The following is a 21,162-nucleotide window of genomic DNA, read 5'->3' as shown; positions in this document are numbered from 1 at the left end:
TGCTCTAGTCAAAGCACTCGAAGTGAGACGAAGTTGCACGACATAGATACGCTTGGAACTTTGGTTAAGGTTTTTGTCCAAGCGTCGATGCGAGTAGTGTAATGGACTTATCCCAATAAACGATATGACGTCAATAAAAAACATATAGAAATTAAATGAAATTAAAAATCCGGTATAATCCAAAAGTTTTACCTTTAAATTTGCACATTTCTACTTCTTTCATGAACGAAGTCGGAACATCTGGGATTCTAGTTGGAATTATAGATATGACAAGAATTAAACAAGGAACCACAATTGACGTTGCGATATATAAATAAATACGTTCAGACATATCTTCACAAGAAAATTCTCTGAAAAAAATATTAGAGAATTAGCAATTAAAGCGTTACATTATTTTTCATTTCTTTTTCTAACGAAAAAGAGGTCTATATCTGAGACAATACAATTAAACGGATCCAGCAAAAATAAAATGGCGAAGCATCTTTTATAAATAACGTCAACCAGAAAAAAAACAGTGATTATTCTAATAATATATTTCGATTTCTCGAAAAGAACAGAAATCATTTCTGATTTTCTGATACAGTTAATTTTTTTCAGCTATTGTAAATGAATCGATACCAATTTCGAAACAAAAGCATTGTACATAACATTGATAGTTCTTTTGGATTCATTACAAGCAGTCAGGGAAACATAGGAAACTTAATAGTTTTTTAAATTACTAGTTTCAGATGTGTTACCACTTCCTCGCCCAACGTATCAGTCCTTCAATCGATTTAAAAATATCGATTCGCAACGTAGAACGTAAAATGATTCTTTTTGGAAAAACGGCTTAACTCCACGCTCTACCTCGATGCAGACAAAATTGGAAAGTTGGAATAGGACCCCTCATGGTTTAATCAAATGTTACTGCTGCGTAAATCGAATCCATAACATTTTTGTTTCTTAAAGTGGAACGTATTTCGATTCTCGTGTAAAGTTTGAGCGTCATATCTCAATTAGTTATTTGTTTTTCTGGCGATATTGACTATGGAAAGAATGTTGACCAACGAGTTTGTTCAAAATTTTGTGTTGCCAATGGAGTTACGGCTACGGAAGCGCTGAAAATGTTGCAGAAGGGTTTTGGTAAGTTTAATACCGCGAAGTCGTCGAAAACTTTCCTCACGCAAATCACCCTTCCATATCTGTTAGCGACAATAACTTTAAAAAAGGATATTTAGTGTGTCAATGCCAGACTCCTACGAAAAGATTCGAATCCTTTGCAAAAACAACGTGGAGTAAAAGTCGCAAAAAAAATCTTCATCAACGTTATTGAAGATTCTACATTCATTAAACGCATCGTAACTGGTGACGAGACGTGGGTTTATGAGTATGAAGTTGAAACTGCCGAAAATCTAGCGAACGGCGTTCCAAAAATGAACCGAAACCAAAAAAAAAACGTCAAACTCAGTCGAAAATCAAGGTGATAGCAATCGTTTTTTTTAATGTCCGTTGTTACCGTTTAATTTGTTTCAGTTAGTCAAACGGTCAAACCATCTATGGGTTCTAAGGCGTCTATGTGAAGCAATTCGTTAAAAAATATTGAATTTATGAGTATGCATTTTGAGTGTCATCGCTTGGCCACCGTACTGTCCAAATTTGTGACTTTTAACTCTTTTCGCAACTCAAACATATGCTTCGAAGAGGACGCCAGGAGGTACTAGACCAGTCTAATATCCAGTGCAGTCATTTTTACGACACTAAATTCACACTAGCTACCCTAGTATTTTAGAGCTATATCCTCGATTGCAAGAGACCCTGTTGCAATTATTACTCGGTAATTGATTAGATATATATTTGAAAAGAATGTCACTTACCTAACAGTGAACATCACTTCGAGACACAAACAAGAAAACCATAAAAATGAAGCTAGAATGAACAGGAAGAATATAGATCCTAAAAAAATTAATTACAGTAACTTTTTGAAAGAACGATAAAAAATTTTGGTACATATTTAGAAGTAAGACTGCACCACAAACTTAATCCAACAATTTAGCGCATATCAGGTTATTTTTTACTGTTTCGAAAGTACTTTAGAGGTGGGGGAGGCACATATTTTCCGTCATAACACTCGTTACCTTAGGCAAGACAATCATTATCCAATCATATCATTGTTTAGAAACAAAGGTTAGAAGTCAGCAAATTACTTCGATATGAAACAATCACTTCCTCTACCCCTGCGTGTTTATCTATGTTTTGATTGTGTGTAAACACAGTTCTGCTGTAGCTTCATAGTTATTATTCCTGCAAAATACCTGTACCATACGGATTGTTTACAATTTTTTTCACTCACTCTTTTATCTTATATGGGGTGATTTTTAACTTTTTTTACATTTACTCTTGTTTTATTTGCTTTCGAAGTTATCGATGAAAGTCTTTGACGCCAAAATATGGCCGCCGTGATTATCACAAGGATGGTTACATCGCGGAATATTTTATTGATTTATAAAGAAATCATGAAACAGTAAACTAAAATTATGTTAAAAATAAATCGTGCACCGATCAACCCTCAAAAAAATGTTTCCCCCACTTTAACATAACTTTTTTTATTCTCTAAAAGGATCTGAAGTGCAGCAAAAATTTTTGGAGTAAGTTCGAATTGGAGGCACAATTTTATATAGTTATTAAAATTTTAAAACAATTATAAGATAAACAAATTATAATATTCGTATTTCAGACTTTATGAACTAAACAAAAGAATTTTTTAATTGGAATACCATTGGACAACAATATTGTTAATCGTATATCATGATACTATTAGTCCAGTGGCTCGAGACTAAAAATTACTCTGAAGTGAAATCGCGAGAAAGAAAACTGGAATTATTATTATTATTTATTTGGATTTGTGTATTGATCATTTGATTTTTCAGATACCTAAAAGGAAAAAGAAAAATTTTTCAATCACTAAATACAAAAAGCAACAAACTTAAAATATGGTAACAACAAAAAAGGCGTTGTGTAACATATAACTCTACTTTTTGTAATTTTAATGCCTGATTGTAAAAATAAAAAATTATACATTAAAATAATCGTACCTTAACCTAGGCTCGTGAGTATTCAATGGAAGATTTGTGTGGTATTTTAAAATGCTGTATCCATTAACTATTTATTAAATACGCATAAGTAAAACGCGGAAAATTTCCTATAATTATTTCTGACGCAGATTTTACCGATCTTTTATTTGGCAGGGGCATTTAAAAAAAAACCACCTTCACTCATAAAAATTGATTTGAATGTTTAGGGGTAGTTTGCACTTCCACGCGATCAACCCTCGAGATAGATTTTTTTCTGGACAATCAAAACTACGTGTATGCCAAATTTCAGCTTTCACCCCTACCGACTGGACTATATCAACCAATTAAAATATCCTCAACTTGACTAATAATTTGAAAATTTTAGCATATTCACGAGAACTCGTTTACGTAGTTACATAAAGAAAAATCAAAAAAATTGAGAAATAATTTTGGAAATTTCACTATTATTGTTTGTTGTTGATTTATTTTAAATCGATTTTTGTTGTCTGGAATATCACCAGAGTTTTAATTTATTGAAATGGATTGTTTATCTGAAAAAGAACGAATTGATATTTTAATGATATTATTAATAATTTATATCCTAACCGAAATCCCATAACAAGATCTACAGTCAGTAAATTAGTGAAAAATTTTAACGAAACTGGTACAGTAAAAGATTTATTCAAATCAGGGCGCAGAGAAACTGCATCGACTGAAAACAAATCTTTGGATATTTATGTCCTGTTAAAAAAACGAAAATTTTACGTGAATTAAATTCCATCCATACAAAGTAATGTTGGTTCAAGAGTTGTCAGTTGACGATTTTGATAGACGTGAAGAGTTTGCAGACCTTATGTGGAAAAATGTTACAATCAAAACAATCCAAATTTTTTAAGTAATGTTATATTTTTCGATGAGGCTACTTTTTAGTCGAATTTTTCGGTTGAAAACAAATGAATATTTCGAGGGGTCGCAGTGCAAAAAAAGTGGTTTTTGACCTTTGCTCACCTCTGCAGGTCAAACGAAAAGCGACTGAAAAATGAAATTTCACATGTAGGTTCAATTAGTTGCGAGATGATTTCCTGTCTAAGGTCGAAACTTTCCATCTCCACCCCTCTCCATTTTATGGTCATTTTTGTTATATTTTCTGGCCAGAAAAAGTTTAACTAGAGGGTTCGAACTTCGCATGCAAGTAGGGGTGATGTTGAAGAATTGTCTTTCTCGAGTTCAAAGTTTTCTTCTTCAGTTCTTCTAGCACAAAACGCCCGAAATCATTTTGATCGTTGTAATTGTTGAACTGGACCGCCTCCTATTTAATGTATGATCCTTGCTAGGATGATTTTTTTTACTTCCCATTTTCGAAATTTCTTGTCATCATGACAATTTTTTCTTTGTTGTCAATTGGAATTGAACAAGAGGGTTCGAGACCACTGGGTCTATTGAAATTATGAATTTTCATTCGAGAGAGAGAGAGTTAACTTGTGAAATGAAAAGTTATTGAGAAATAGCAAATTTTCCATATAAAGAAATAAGATTGAGAATTGATATCATTTCCAAGAAATTCATTTTATGGAAAGATTTGTTTGTGTATTAGTTAAATTCTTTATTCGACGAAAAATTCGACTTTCGTGATGGAGCTCTGCTGCTCACGGCTTTTTTATATTAATGGAAACGTAAATCGGCTTAATTGTAGATACTGGTCACGTAACAATCCTCGTTGGATGCGTCAATCCCACACCCAATATCCTGAAAAAAATAATTGGCTCCTTTTTCATTGAGGGCAACGTGAATAGTCCGGCGTATTTAGATTTATTGGAAAATAGTATTGGCTCGGATATTCCTACATCCAAGTAAGTATTTTCAATTATATTTAAAAAAAACTGCATTATAAGAAATTTTCAGACGATAACAATATCTCAAACAACAATATTTGGCTACAACAAGATGGTGCCCCATCTCACTACGCGTGTGTTTCCCAGAAGATGGATTGGAAGGCGTCGTTTTAACAAATAGCCCCCGCGATCACCCACCTATGAATAGAAATTGTTTGCACTGAATTAAAAATAAAACAACGTAAATATATTCGTTTACCTACTTTGAGTAAGGTAGTGATTGAAATCACGCGTCAAGTTATATCGGAATTCTACGTGTGCAAATAATGATACAATAAAACAACATGGAGAAAGAGATTCAAAATAATGTAATCATCGTATATTGAAAACTAAATATTGTATGGTAAATGTATTATTATAGTTGTCAAAATTGACAAATTAATGATTATTTTTGTATTCAATATGCAAAATGTCTTTTTTCAAAAGATTAAATAAATACACAATTAAACATTCTTCGACTTTGTATAACAAAAAGATAATATTTGATATTCATATTATGCATACCTCATAAATCATTATATATAATTGAGTTCTATTAATAAAACCTTATAACGAATGATAGAATACGCATTAGTAGAAAATTCCGGACATAAATACAAAAAGCCACAGAGTAAGGAAAATCAATTATGAGTGTGATTCAACAAAACCAATAACCTATAAAAAGATGCTTATACCAATAAATCAATATTTCCTCAAAAATAAACGGAATTCGTACTATTATAAACTATTTTTAATTGGTATGTGTAATTTTATGCTGTTCGGAGTGTGTAAATATCATATTGGTTTTTAATTATCAGCAATCATGTTTTATAGTAATTTGGTTCCAGAACATTTGATATTCAGTTTAACCAATGAATACCCCAAGCAGTACTGTTATCCTTCACAATATAATTTATGAAATTACTATATACAGTATGTTTCTTGGGAAACCGTCCATAAGATTTCCCATGTTACCATTTTTTATCTTATTAATGCGATTTTATTTTGTTTTTTGAATGAAAAAATCAAACAACTTTAACAAATGACAGGTCTGATTAATAGCTTGAAACTGTTTTCTTTTTTGTAGTTTAAAAATTAATTCGAAAAGTACTATTCATTTTAATGTTCTTCATTTAGTGTTTAATAAAAATTTTGTCATAAAATACTATTAGTAAATTCATTTACAATACCTTAAAATAAAAAAAACAAACCACTTATCGTTCCAAATTCCAACTAAATAAAGCAAAAAAATATAAAAAATTAACAAAATGAAAATTCAGTCAAGTTGCGTTAAAACGTTTCAAGCTATTAATTAGACCCGGCATTTGTTAAAGAGTTGGATCTCAAATTATTGATTTGAATCATCGACATTACAAGGTAGTATTTTGAGAAAATATGTGCATTGTCTAAAAGTTGTGTATTTAAAAACATACATATTCATATATCATAATTCATAAACCTCAACTTCTACCATGGCTTACTCCGTTATGAAAACACCTCATCCTCGAATTGAACTTTCTCTGATGATGGGAAGAGCACTTTCCGAAAGCTTGGAATAATAGTTTGATAAAGAGTTCTCATTTTCAAATTTGTTGCAATCCCCAATAATTTATATAGTTTTGTTGGCAAATTGTCTGGATTTTGGATCTCCTTTAATTGAAACTTCGTTTAAAAACAGATAAAGTATTGACGTCTCGACCTTTTACGATCTATATAAAAGTATATATTGATATGGACCATTTTCATCATTATATTGATCCATAGATCAATAAAATACGTGAATAAATTAATAGTTGTGCTATGGGGGCAGCCATACCAAGTATTATTGCACAAATATTAATAGAAAATCTTGAGCAAACTTAAAATAAATATTCCATTACTTTTTCGTTATATATGTTACGTCCCAAGCCCGATCTTGTACGGAGTCGAGCTTCGTACAATGAATTTGTACGAAGTCCGATCTGTACAAGCCATTTTGTACGAAGCCGAGATTGGCGGACTTCGGACAGAGATGATTGTACGAAGTCGACTCTGTACAACGCTGGTTAGGTTAGGTTAGGTTTTCCTCAAATACTCTTTTCATCGTGTCCAAATTCATTTTCAATCTCAATCCGTTTTCAATCTACACTCGACAATAGATGGTAGCCAACTAGCCGGAGAACATACTTTCAATCACAATAACTACGTTTGTGTTTATTAACATCTTAATAGCGCGCTCATTACCGAGTGAGTATCGATGCTCCGATTCCTACAACCAGCGTTGTACAGAGTCGATTTCGTACAATCATCTCTGTCCGAAGTCCACCAATCTCGGCTTCGTACAAAATGGCTTGTACAGATCGGACTTCGTACAAATTCATTGTACGAAGCTCGACTCCGTACAAGATCGGGCTTGGGACGTAACATATACATGATTGCATTGCTGCTGTATTGATAAACGGAGTTGGAAATATCATACAATTTTTTTCATAAAAAACTTCAATGTACAATCGAGATTTAACAAAATAATAATATTAATTTTCTTGATATCAAGTTAAATAAACTGTACGAGTACGATTACCGGGGCGCTTGGATTTGGATAAGATAATTTTTAAATCGACCCAAAATAAGTCGAAAAAACCTAACCCAACCCCACCGGGGCTTCGCATTTGAAAGCATTCGGAGCGTACTTCTTGCTTGATAAACTCGTAACGGCATATTTCTACATTTATAGTTTATTTCAGAGAGGTATAGAGTAATAAAACCTCATTAGGTATGTAAAGGGACCACAGAGTGACCCAACGAATATTTAAGCCACTTTCGTAGTTTGGCATTGATTTCATTGTAAAATTCTTTTTCTTTCTATAAAGTGCAGGTAATACCACCCGGGTTGGGGTCAATTTATGGGTTTAGCCTATTATTATCCATTCACAAACACTGAAAATAGTGTGCCAAAGGCGTGCCGGTAAGATACTCGTAAAAAAGAAAGCCGAATCTGAAGGCACTAATAGAAGGTTAAACGGTACCTGTTAAATGCAAAACGTAACTGTATTATCTACTACCTAAGTAATCCTTACAGAATATTTCAAGACCTACGCCTATGGCCGACACCGAAATTGAGCCGAACTGGACGGAATTCCCAATTTTATTACTCTATACCTTTCTGAAATAGACTATAATAATCGATGAAATCATATAATTATCGCTAAGTATTATTGTATAAACAGTACTAGACAAGAGACAATTCTTTCTAAAAAAATTGAACTGTTCTTGCATATTATGTAATATTTATCAAGAATTAATTAAAGTCATATATAACTTTTTCATATATTATTAGATTATTAGGGTGGATTATGAAAAAATTAAATAAAATACCTTTTGTTTGTTAAATTACAAGAATCGTGTTGAATTTAAAGTGATAAAATCTTTATTCGAGACGAAAAGAGATTAGTGATCTTATTAGTTTGGCTGATAAAGCTATCCAACTATCAGATCCTAAATTTGGATGCATAGAAATTAAAAAGCAAATGCTGCAATACGAGAAAACGATTAAATGATAAATAATGTGTTCAAGAGAAGGATACACAAAACAGAACCTAAACATCAAAATGTACTACATATATATACAAAGACTTTTACAAAAAACAGTGAATTTAAAAATTGATATAATCAGTTTTTGTTGTGGGAGTGTGGCAAATCAAACACCAAATTGCACTATTTTTAATACATATGCTGTGCTTCAAAGAATTATTTGATAGACGAATGTAGAGTCTTGAATTTTGTTTTTTTTTAAATAAAAATTAATATTCGAATCGACACGTGACATAAATATGAAGTGTATTAATTAGTTTCATAATATCATAGAAATCACCTCAGTTATAATAGCGAGTAATTTTATATTTATGCCAGAATTATTTCTTACTTTTTATTTTGATTATTGCTAAATTTTTTCTTATTTCTTACCTAGGATAACACAATTCGTGTTGACGAATTGAAATAGTATTAAACAAAAAAATGTTACGCCCATGGATATACAAAAACCAATGAAACACTTCTTGTATACATCCTTCACTTTAAGAATAAATTGATAAACCACTGCAGAAATGAAGTAACACGCTGTGGACAAGATTAAACCTAAAAAATTACAATAGAATTACAATTGGTGACCTAAATCTTACTAGACATTATGTTTGATAATTTTTCCTATATTGTTAATAAAGTTATTCTTTATCAAAGGTTCTACATTGTCCTAGACGTGAAATTGGAATGTAGTCGAATGAAAATTCAAGGGACCTGGAAATTATTTTCGAGGTTTATTTTTCAAAAAAAACAAACCAAATGAGATATAATAAAGGGATCAGTTCATAGTTGGCAGTATTGTTTCTACGGGAATCCTTTAAAAAACATAAAATTTCAAAAAAGGCAGTTTCTTTTTGAACGTATAGGTACATTTTGGCCCATTACTCTATGTACAGTCTCGGGAAAAATAGCCGAAACATCGAATAAGCGGCTCAATTTTTACTTTTACGAAAAATTGTCTCAAATGAAGTTTGTATACTATTTATTGGTGTTTTCTATTTATCTCACATTTTTTGAGATATAACGTCAATTCTAATAGATATAATTTGCTGAATTGAAGTGGGTATCTGATTTACGAATTACTGTTGACCACATCAAATTAATTATCGCAGTATGCCGAAAAATATCTATCCATACTGTGTTTGTATCAAATCACATTTATTTTCAATTTGCCGTTGTTTAAACATCACATTCTATCATATTTAATTCTACAAGAAATTTGAAATTAATACGCTATTAATCATACTAGAACCAAGTGACTGTGAAAGCAAACGTGAATCTATGAGAGAAGAGGGAACTTGGGGGAGGTCCCCCCAAAACCCCAAGAGTTCTGTTTTAAACAATAAAAATTGACAACTTTGATTTAATAAGCTCTTTATTTCTTCACTTTGGTTTATTTAATTTTCTATTTTTGGATTTACATTGTAATTTTGAGAATTGATCCGCTTCCAAAAGTTTTATACTATCAAACTGTAAATAAAAATATTCGTTCTCATCTTTTTCATGTTTTTACTTGGAGCAATACCGATAACTGATAATCAAATTTACGACATTTCGTTTGTATAATATCCTTTGTATTTATTTCAAAAATCCAAAAGTTCTCCTTTTAACAGTCGAACCTAGATCAACTTCTGCCTGAGATAATTACTTAATTGATAATAACTGGTTTTGGAAATAGAAGAAGATCGTTACAAGAAGCAGCCGATTTGTTTAATGATACATATCCTGATAGAATTTCTTATATTTCTAAGTCTACAGTGACTCGAAATTTTAGGAAACTTGCAGTGTATAGAATATTCCTGGTTGTGGAAGAAAAAGACCAATCACAAATGAAGATAGAAGATACTTAAAAAAATTCGTCCTATAAATATCAAGCATTAAATGAAGATGACCCTGATCAAATTATTACAATTTTGGGAAGCAATTATGTATGAAATTATTATTTTTCTGATGAAGCAACGTTTTTCTTGAACCAATTTGTAATTCCACACCATTTCCTGTATTGATTGGATAATTTTACGAGATCAGGAAAACCCAGAATTTACTTCACTTTATTATATTTATTCCAATCTCTCCAAGAAATAAAAGATTAGAGCCAAGGTAAAAATTATAACACCTGAAATGATTCGCTAAGGTCATTTATTGACAGATTAGGATACTGGCATGTTTTTCACTTTGACACTTAGGACATTAGTCTTAACTATGATCTGTCGATTATAATATACGAAGCTCGTGATAATAAAATTAACATTTTTCTTCGTATAATCACGCCGGGCACAATCTTACTGTCTTAATCTTGAATCTTCTTCTTTTAGATTTTTCCTAGTAGTCAGAGTTTAAATTCAAACGAAGCTAAACAGGTCCATTTAAAATATTAACTGGTGATGTCATATTTCATGAAAATGCGACATAAATAGAAAATCTTCAAACACCATTTGATAATTTACGAAATATATGGAACAATTTTTCATAAAAGTCGTAATCAAGCCAAAAATTTGGTGTTCCAACCAATTAGTCTGAGAACAACGTCTATTTTTCATCTCCCTAAATGTTAAGGGTAGTCCACCACTAATTTTTTCTATTTTTTAGATAAAATTTTTATTTTTTTATGATACAGTATTATAAAATAAATTTTTAACTCTCTAGGATCAACCCCTATTTTTCCATCGCGATTTTTTTATTTCTTTATTTTATCCACAGATCCACAATAGGATTGCAAGATGCCAATGGAATATAATAATTATAGTACGATAAATACTTATTTATAATTTCAATTTCCTTTTTGTATCGATCTTAGCAGTGACTGTTATACGTATAATTTTGATTTTAATCTAAGACAGTTTTTACTCTCATGTAAATAAACACGTGTTGTGAGCTCCCGCTAACAACGGCCTTTATCGTACCAGTACATATTGTACTTAACATTTTTTGCAAATAGTTTTAAAACAAAACAGAAACGTATACGTGTTCAATAAATATACGTGTACTATTGTTGTGCAAGGTAAATCAAATAATAAGCAAACGAATACAATATTGAGTCACTGTTTCTCACAAATAAGTATTTTAATTTGATTTATTTACAGGTTATATGTACAAGATGAACGAAATCAACAGAGACAATTAGATCAAAGAGCAACGCTTAGATTCATAGTAAACAGACGTAGAGGAATTGACCAACAATGCCAACAAGTTATTCGAGCATTTACATCAGATTTATTTCTATAAAAAATCTATAAAAATATGAATAATTATTTTTGACGTCTAGACATTATTAACCTTAATAAATCATACTTCCATTGCCTATAAAAAGTTTTCTATTATAAGTACATCCCTATATACTTATAGTAAGCTAGTTATTTTTATTGAACTAGAAAAATATTTCGTAGATATAATTTATATGGCAGAACAACGTTTGCCGGGTCAGCTAGTTATATATAATACAGTATTTTTGTAATCAATCATTACTTACATGGAAAATAGAATTGTGCTTTTGACACGTCGACGTCGGGGTAACATACAACGAATGTTAAAGATTCATTGGAGCTATCAACGCAATAATCCGAAGAAGGAATAAGACGTACAGGTTCACTGGAATTATCTATGATGGAAGCATTATATATAAATCCAACTATTTCCTCGCTTGTAAAAATAACTGCCCTGAAATAAACCGACTATACTCTATTTGTAAAAAGCGTAGAGTAATAAATGCTCATCATAAATGCAAAACCCTGAAATTTTTAGTACGGTACTTTGCGTCTAAAATTTACAATATTTAAATATGCCAATGATAAATAAGTAACTGGTCAGAGATATATTCTCTCTATAATTGACCGTACTAAAATGTAAGCCGTTTCTTAGATAATGTCCGAATGGCCATTTTGTAAACGTTTCTGTGACAAACACTACGCTAGAAATGCAGTTGTGCATTAGGAATTTTCTTTTATAAGACATTTTCTTAAACTGAAACTTGTCAATAACCGTTTAAGTATACCTCATATTTCAATCTTTTATTACCCTCTTGCAAAATGTGCCTCATTATCATTTTTCCCAAAAAAAAAACATTACAAATCGTTTTCAAATTAACCTGTCTGGTATAGGTTCGAGATATATTTTTTAAGTAAGTACCGTTTTGCGATTCCGCCGCCGCAACCCCAAGGTCGGCGATCCGCGCTGGTTACCTACATCTTTTGTCTACGCACTGACGACATTAGAGTCTGATTCTTCATTGTGTACGTTGTTTACTGAGTGTTTAAGATGCCTCCGACAATCGTGAGTCCCGCCGATTGTGAAGTACGGGCTGTTATACGATTTCTTAGTGCTAAAGGTGTAAAACCGATCGATATTCATCGTGAGATCTGTTTACGGACAAAACATTATGAGTGATGGAATGGTAAGGAATTGGGTGAAAGCATTTAAAGATGGCCGCACAAATGTGCATTATGAAGAACGAAGTGGGCGTCCTTCGGTCGTTAATGAAGATTTGGTGGAGAAAGTGGACGAAAAGGTGAGAGAAAACAGACGCTGTACAATTTCATCATTGTGCGACTACTTTCCTCAATATTCTCGTAGTTTTCTGTATCGCATTGTGACCGAGAACTTTAAATATCGGAAATTGTGTTCACGTTGGGTTCCAAAAATGTTGACGGATTTGCACAAAACCCAACGTTTAGGCAGTGCATTGACTTTCCTTGAACGGTACCACAATGAAGGTGAAGATTTTTTAGACAAATTGTTACTGGTGACGAAACATGGGTGACCTACGTCACACCAGAATCCATGGAATGGCGACATTCATCATCATCCAAAAAAGTGAAGTTTAAGCAAATAATTTCTGCCCGGAAAATCATGTGCACAGTTTTTTGGGACAGAAAAGGAGTATTGCCAGTCTCGTAATGAGACAATCAATGCAGAGTCATTGAACAATCTGCGTCGTGCAATCCAGAACAAAAGATGTGGCAAGTTGAGTAAGGGTATCGTTCTGCTGCATGACAATGCCCGTCCACATGTGGCTAATCGGACCAAAGATCTCATCATATCTTTCCAATGGAAAACTTTAGATCATCCTCCCTACAGCCCTGATCTGGAGCTCAGCGACTACCATTTGTTCCTGCACTTGAAGAAACACCTGGGCGGTCAGCATCTTCAAGTCTTCCGGCGGGTGTAATTTGGGCGCTAACCATCCTTCTTTACCTGTTTTACCAAGAAGGGTAGATAATCTGACATGTACTTTCGGCGCTATACTCTTTCCGAATGGAGTATAATTTACACAATGTTGGATATATTTTATATAAAAAAAAAACAATAAATGTTTATTTTATATTAAATATTATAGATCATTTCGAACATATATTGTTATAATCAAGACGTGTACGTCTACTATAGAAAATGGGCTAATTTTTTATTGTTTCGTTTCTATAACTTATTTTACGTTTTTTCTTTGTACTCTCAATACAACCTCGACAGTACTAAACAGTAAAATGTCAATTTTTGGCAAATATATGAATAGGTACAGGTGCCAATCATTGTTTTGAAATATCAAAATGTCGCAAAAACTTTCCCAGAATTTTGAGTACTATTCAAATGCTTGGGCCGCAACAGATTTTTCTCCAATATCTCTTACATTATACAGGATATTGAACAGGATTATATCTTTTCAAAAACTCCTGTATTATTGTAATGGAAACGACAAGCTTATTCCATCTGGGTCTTATTATCATCTATATTCACCTAAGTAACGAAGATAATGCTCAAATCAAATTAATCCATTCACGATGTTTCATTTCATCAGAAAAGAGACCTGTACCTCCACCATCCCAATAGGATTTTCATTTGACCAGTTCGTCCAGTTCCTTAAAATATATTTTATTTGAACTTACCACCTGCAAATCGTGAATAATACGAAGATTGCCTTTAAGTTTTTACCTCGAACATGAGTTGTGGTACCACTCTGTATAATCCAACATTGACGTTTTTTATTACGAAGCCAGTGACTATTTAGAAATTGACTAAGTAATTTGTTGATAATGAACGTTTAAAACAAGCAAGTTTGTACAACATGCAACTTATAATAAAGAAGCACCATCAGAGAAGACTGGTTACAATTGGTTTGCAGAATTTCGTCATGGTCATGCGTCACTCAGAAATTAATACCGAGAAGTTAAGCCAAGGTTGGTATGGGCGTTTCAGACAGATCAAGGCATCTCTAAGGATATCAAATACTGCAATAGAAATCGATTTTGTATCAATATTTAGATGTTAAAAAGTTTTGTTCCAGATTAATTCCGTATGTCAGCTTGTCAGCACGTCAAACAACATCGATTCGAGAAGTATAAAGTGCAAATAGTAAAATAAACGTTACCCAAGCCGTATTTCAAAGATTTTCAGTTTAATAACCAAAAGGTTAACAGCAAATCTTGCATTTAACCATTTAACATGGTTGAATATTTTCATATCTTCTTTTAGAAACAAAAGTCAAAAGGTGCAGTCAAGTTGGGAAATACCCTAATAAAACCATTTTCGCAGGAAGCTCTGAGTAGTTGGAGAACTAAAATCGCGAGAATGGGAATTAAGATAGAGGATAAGTGCTTAAGAACTATATTTTTCGCAGACGACTAAGTTATTATAGATGCCGATGAGGACGATGCAGATTATATGCTGAGAAAGTTGAACGACGAATACGCAAAATGAGGATTTAATATGAATATATCTATCCATAACAGAGGATATACTGAATGAAGATATACTACAAAGAACAGGTCGACTATACGCGACTTCAGAGAGAATACAGACTAAGCAACTGCTCTGGTACAGAAATGTGATGAGGATGGAGCAGAAGATAGCATTGATGTATCAACCGCAGAATAGAAGAAGACGAAAAGGACCAGAAAGGAAGGAATTTAATAAAATATGAAAGACAGAGCTATCCTGAAAAACGAGTGGATAGATAGATTTTATAATACCCAATGTTCATTGGAATCATCAAGACGAAATCGCCTGACCCACTGAAACTACCAAGATCTACTTGATTCAACTAAATAATAATGATACTGAATACTCTTTATGGAAGATATATTAACAAAGGTGATAACATGGAAAGGTGAAAACAAGGAAAGGATTTAAACGAGGCAGGTAACAAAGAGACTAAAGGACAATAAGGAGAAACCGAAACCCAAACAATCAAATACGAGATAACCCATGCCTGAGACCCAAGCTATTTTCGTTTAATAATAAGATTCACAATCCCTACGGACTAGAACCATCGAGAGATGACAAAACAATAGAATCTCATTAAATTTTTAGCACCACCTTCTCTTGAATTTACGATCCATCATTGAGGACAAACTATTTATACCGATATTATTGTATTTAGTATATTTCACTTACGGACATTGAACTTTTCGATGATAGAATTCAAATTCTACCTCCCGCTTGTCAGAATTAATATGAGTTATATTACTTTCGAAGAAAAAGTGAGTAAGCGATATGTTCTGATGCGTTTCCATGCAGTGTCTATTCATTAATTTCTGCGATTTACTAGGACAACATTTTGGTATCGGCGGAATTATCATAACCTAGAAGAAAAAAACCCGTTTAGTTACATTTTCAACACAAATACAAATAAAATAAATTTCTATTCTGATGTTATACGCAGTTCCGTGATTAGGACGTTATTATTTTTTCGGTGTGCTCCTGATAAGTTGCGACTCTAATACTTGATTCCAACATAAACGTATAGTTCTTCCAATATCAATTGCAGAAGACAATTAAGAAACCGTCAGTCCTCGTGGACTCTTCATCTCCACTGTTTATCAATGTAAACATCGAATCGTACACATAAATGCATTTTTATTGACCGAAGTGTACAATTTCTTCAAAATATACCTGCCAGGAAGTCTGCGATAAGCATTGGTGTGGCTTGTTGAGATAAATTTAATTCATAAATTTTTTTCAATAAATAGAAAAATGGCGATCTTTCTGACCATGGGCGAATGAAGACAATGAAATTGCACAGTGTAGTGAGAACAAAGACAGGTATGAATTTGATAATAAAGATTCAAATATAAAAACACAGCAAGTTTATGTTTAAAAAAAAGAAAATGTTCAGCAAACTGATAATGCAATCATAATAAGAATTACTGAATTAACTACAGTAAATAAATTCCTGTCATCTATCGTAAAAAAGGCCCAACAAACAAAGAATTGTACTGTTGTTAGAGGTCTTAAGTTAGAGGATATTTATTATATTGACAAGCTGTGCAAAGAACAGAGTCTTCCTCATCTCAGACTAACTCTACTATTGCATATTTCATCGTATAGAGTTAATATGGGTAAACGTAAAATCAGAACTCCAGAACTGAGTAAAGAGGTTGTAAAACTCGTAAAGAAAGTTCTAGCAGCAGTCCGCCAAGAGCTTTGGGAAAACTGTGTTGACATGTTATCAAAGAAGAAGATGGTATGTGGTATTACCCTCTTTACAACCCATCATAATTCAATCAAATGAAGACTCTAGTTCAGACGATTCTGACGACTACAAAGAATTCATTTTCCTTTATGGTTTTTGATTTGAAATTTCGTTTTCCAGAAAAAAAAAACGAATCGGCTAACAAAAGGACTCAGTTAACGTCTGGTACCCTGTTTAAACCAAACCTCCTTACAGGCAGGTACATTCTACTCGTCTATTTACGTTTTATAATTTAATATTCAGTTGTAGCAAGTTAATGAGGTATAATAATGATTTTTTTTCGAAGAAGAACTGTAACAGCGTAAAATGTCGTCCAATTTATAATGATGCGATTGCCTTTTAACGAATACGTATATTTAAAATTATATATAAAAATAATAAATTTATAAAATGAGGTATCTACGCCTATGGTAGATCAAACAAAATTGTCGGCAGGGGTTTTCATAATCTGCAATTGATATTGGAAGAACTATAATAAATCTTTACTATCTGAACTCATTCATTTGTTTATTGTGTAGTTGTGAATAATGTTTGCAAATATTTTCGAATAAACGTTTTCTCTCTAATTCATACTTAAACGCAATTTATATTATGCCACCTTCCTTATTCAAAACGACCATAACAAGTAGTGCAGTGGCCCAAAAATTTAATCTTGAGCATCAGATTGGGCAACGCATTTACATTAGTGAACTTTTAATGAGTGTGACACAGAGGGTGGTATAAAAGGCGAAGGGTCCACTTAAATAGCACGTCTGCTTGTTTGCTCACATCAGTTCTTAAAAAATATATATATTTTTCTTCCAAACCTTAGATAATTGGTCCACCAACACCAAGGTCCTTTTGCTTTATTTTATCAACCTGAATGAAATAAAGTAGACCTGTATATACCATTGCTCTAGCTTGGGTCTTTCGAAACGTTCGCGTGCAAGTTATATCACTGCATTAAGCGAAAAAAATCGATTGAAAATCACCAAACAATCACATGTCAATAAAGCATAGATTAATCGCAAATTACCAATAAGGTTTAGCCAATCAAAGCTTGTGGAACGTTTAAGTTCCTCCCTATCGAGCGGTCCATAGAGCCATAAAAGTATTTAGCTGCTGCCGCATTTTTGAACTTGGCGTTACGGTGATTTTTAATCGATTTTTTTCGCTTAATGCAGTGATATAACTCGCTTGCGAACGTTTTGAAAGACCCCGTATATCTAAAAAACAAGAGCGCAGTTATAGAAGCTCGTACGGGGTGCAGAAAATTTACGTCATTGATTATAATTCAATGACATGGGATAATTGCAAGGAAAGGTACTCATAAGATTAATACAGGATTTCATAGATTAGAATAAATAATTTATAAAAATCATTATTGTATTATTATTGCTAAATAGAAATAAACGACATACTATCGGCATAAGGAATAAAAGCTAAAAATACCAAAATAGCAAAAAAATAACGAGAAAAATAATTAAACGAGGTGTGACTATTAAATAACTATACAGGTGGAATAAAACATTTTATTTTGATATTATTTATATTTATTTATCATCACCTTCAATATATACAACTTCTCTATCCCTATATGACACCATGCGAATCTTCCATTGTTTCAAACAGTGCAGGAAATCTTTTTCTGACAATTCCTTCAGGACGTGTGCCGCTTTTCCTTTCACAGCTTCATCAGAATGAAATATTGTTCATTGTAACTCAGATTTGATTTGTTACACGTAATTACATTTTGAATTATTTCCAATCGCAATCAAAGTGTCAATACAAGGCACGGAATCGAAGAGATAGAGAACTTTGATATAATATGATGAAGAACGGATAAGAATATTAAGTTGTAAAGTTGCATGAGTTTACACGATGTACTGCTAATATTCGGATGAGGTTGACTATCATGATTGTTTATAATAACACTACCAATTTCTTTGAAAAGAGAAAAGATTTATTGTAGCTGCCCTTTTCATGAGTTATGCTTCGGATTCGGGAGGACTGTTAAGCCCCTTGGAACTCCTATGAGAATAACATTTAGTACATTTGGTTACGTTTCTCGTCTCCCCACATTATGATTTATATTCGCTACTGAAAAAGGGGTATGCAAAATTTTAATTTTTCATTAAGAGATACAGTATTTGAAACAGATTGAAAGCTTCTGGGTGATGGGATTACCTAGAAGATGTATCAGGTTATTTCTGGCATTCTAATTCTAATAATTCGCTAAACAGAAAGGAAAAAACTTAACAATTACTGACATTTAATAACTAAATTGTACTTTATGTACTTTTAACTTGAGATAATTTCTTGTACAGATGAAATTATTAAAAATTCGAACAACTTTTTGAGTTTTGTTTGATTATTTTGTAGCCCATCACCCAGTATAAATTTGTGGTATAAAATTAAGAGTACAGTAAACGATGAAATTAGTGCTATAAATATTTTTTAAAGAAGCTCTATCTATTTTATCTACCCCACTTTATTCATTGATGAACAGAACATTTAGCTCTGCGTTTATAGATATAAACTCTTATTATTATTTCAAATTTTTCGTAAATGTGTGAAAAATAGGTAGTAGCTGGACTGTGGAGTATTAAACTATGAATAACAAAGAAACAACACATTTTTTCCATAATCAATTTTATTCTTCACTATAGATTCATTTTAAGTCTATACCATTAGTCCAAAGGTAGTGTGAGTGTTTTTTCTGTTGCCGCCTTTCTCCTCAAAACAGGTGTCTTGGTATGTGGTAACCTGCTGCAATTGCTGCAAATTAAACTTTAAGGTTAGGAAATAGGACAAACCCCCTGTGTGCGAGATCTCGTGATTAGATTGAGTGGTCGAATTCAAACTGCAATTCGAGAATTTTTGACATTGCGATTGTGTGAGAAGATGTTTCGATGGAAAAGCACATATTTTATCTATCTATCTGACTATCCCAAAAAACGGTGGCCATTATTTTGCCGGTAAATTAAACCGTTGTTGCCTGAGCAGGATCGCTTTTTTCAAATCTACTGTCCTAGTTATTTTTTTGTTTCAGGAGTTTCAATTATGAATGGACTCGAAAAATCCGACTCATTTTACTTAATCCACGTCAATATATCCCGGAAACATAAATCTTCAGTCAGTATATAACAAATGCGTACTTTTGATATCTTCTCTCTCTTCCATCCTTCATTCCACAGTCGTCCAGCACCATTTGATGAACTTTTTCGATGATATCGTTGGTTGTCGTAGTTTTTGGTCGTCGCCAGTCAATTCTAGTGAGAATATGCACGATATAATAATAATAAAGATAGAGAAGCCTAATTGCCTAGGTATTCGCTTAGCAGTCCTTTGGCTACTCTCGCTCTAGCCCAAGAAGTTTCGTCATAGTTTGAGAATACTTCCGGTATCGTTGGCATTGAAGTAAGGCTCTTCTACCAAGTTAAATACCAATATTTTCGTCAGTGTGTTAATAGAAGTTAGATGAATGATGATGAGGATGTGCAGCAATATTTACGCCGCCCCTAAGAGATTTTTCTCAACTAGGAAGGTTCAGCTTGTGACAAGAGGTTCTGAAAATATTTCTTATCGAGTTAAACATGAGAAGAGAAAGTTTTAAGACTTTGTTCCTTCATATGATAGCTACCAAAATAATTGATATTTCCAATACGATAGGAGGTATCCGATCTCAAGTGCAACCTTCTAGTGATGCTATCAAATTAATTAGAAACCTTATATATACAGACAAAAACGAATAAGGACCATATCTTGGTTATTGAATCTGTGGATTTCTACCGAAACTAAAGGAATGGCAATTCCGCTCCTAGAAAAAGTCGGTGGTAAAGGTTCAATCAATACCGCACAGAATTTTTTAACTCTTAATTTTTTCCAGCATTGTTGTTAATTAAAAATTATATTATCTACTGTTTTTCTTTATAGATTATCTTATTTCAACCATTTGTCTTTATTTAAACATTGTTGTTACATATTTCCGAATATGGACAATTTTTAAATTGAATTTATTAAGAAACATTTTCCATTTTCAAAAACAGAAACTAAGCGTCCAAAATGGCTGAAATGAGTCAGAATCTTCATCGGCATCCGCAAATATACGTCCCGAGTTTATTTTTGGGTCAAAGTTTTTGAGGAAACTTTTAAGACAACTACATAAACTAGACTGAAGGGGTCGAGATTAATCAATTAATCATTTTATTCGACAAGTGTAGATGGAAACGCTAAATTAATT

At 32.5% G+C, this 21,162-nt stretch overlaps 1 protein-coding gene across 3 annotated transcripts in view; it reads right to left on the bottom strand.

The window, feature by feature from the left end:
- LOC130903896 (G-protein coupled receptor Mth-like) overlaps positions 1-21,162 on the bottom strand; it is a 35,711-nt gene that overhangs the window by 9,753 nt on the left and 4,796 nt on the right. For 2 of the 3 annotated variants that reach the window (XM_057816263.1, XM_057816264.1), the window contains exons 2-6: positions 15,863-16,050; positions 11,949-12,136; positions 8,864-9,034; positions 1,854-1,932; positions 193-350 (exon numbers count right to left, since the gene is read on the bottom strand). In XM_057816263.1, the coding sequence (XP_057672246.1) occupies positions 193-350; positions 1,854-1,932; positions 8,864-9,034; positions 11,949-12,136; positions 15,863-16,050 (784 nt within the window). The remainder of the gene's footprint in view (positions 1-192; positions 351-1,853; positions 1,933-8,863; positions 9,035-11,948; positions 12,137-15,862; positions 16,051-21,162) is intronic. The other variant, XM_057816265.1, reaches the window with a different exon arrangement.

The sequence above is a fragment of the Diorhabda carinulata genome, chromosome 2 (assembly GCF_026250575.1).
Source record: "Diorhabda carinulata isolate Delta chromosome 2, icDioCari1.1, whole genome shotgun sequence".
Lineage (NCBI taxonomy): Eukaryota > Metazoa > Arthropoda > Insecta > Coleoptera > Chrysomelidae > Diorhabda > Diorhabda carinulata.
Note: the sequence above shows the minus strand (reverse complement) of the source record. Positions and strands in the feature narration are given on the sequence as shown.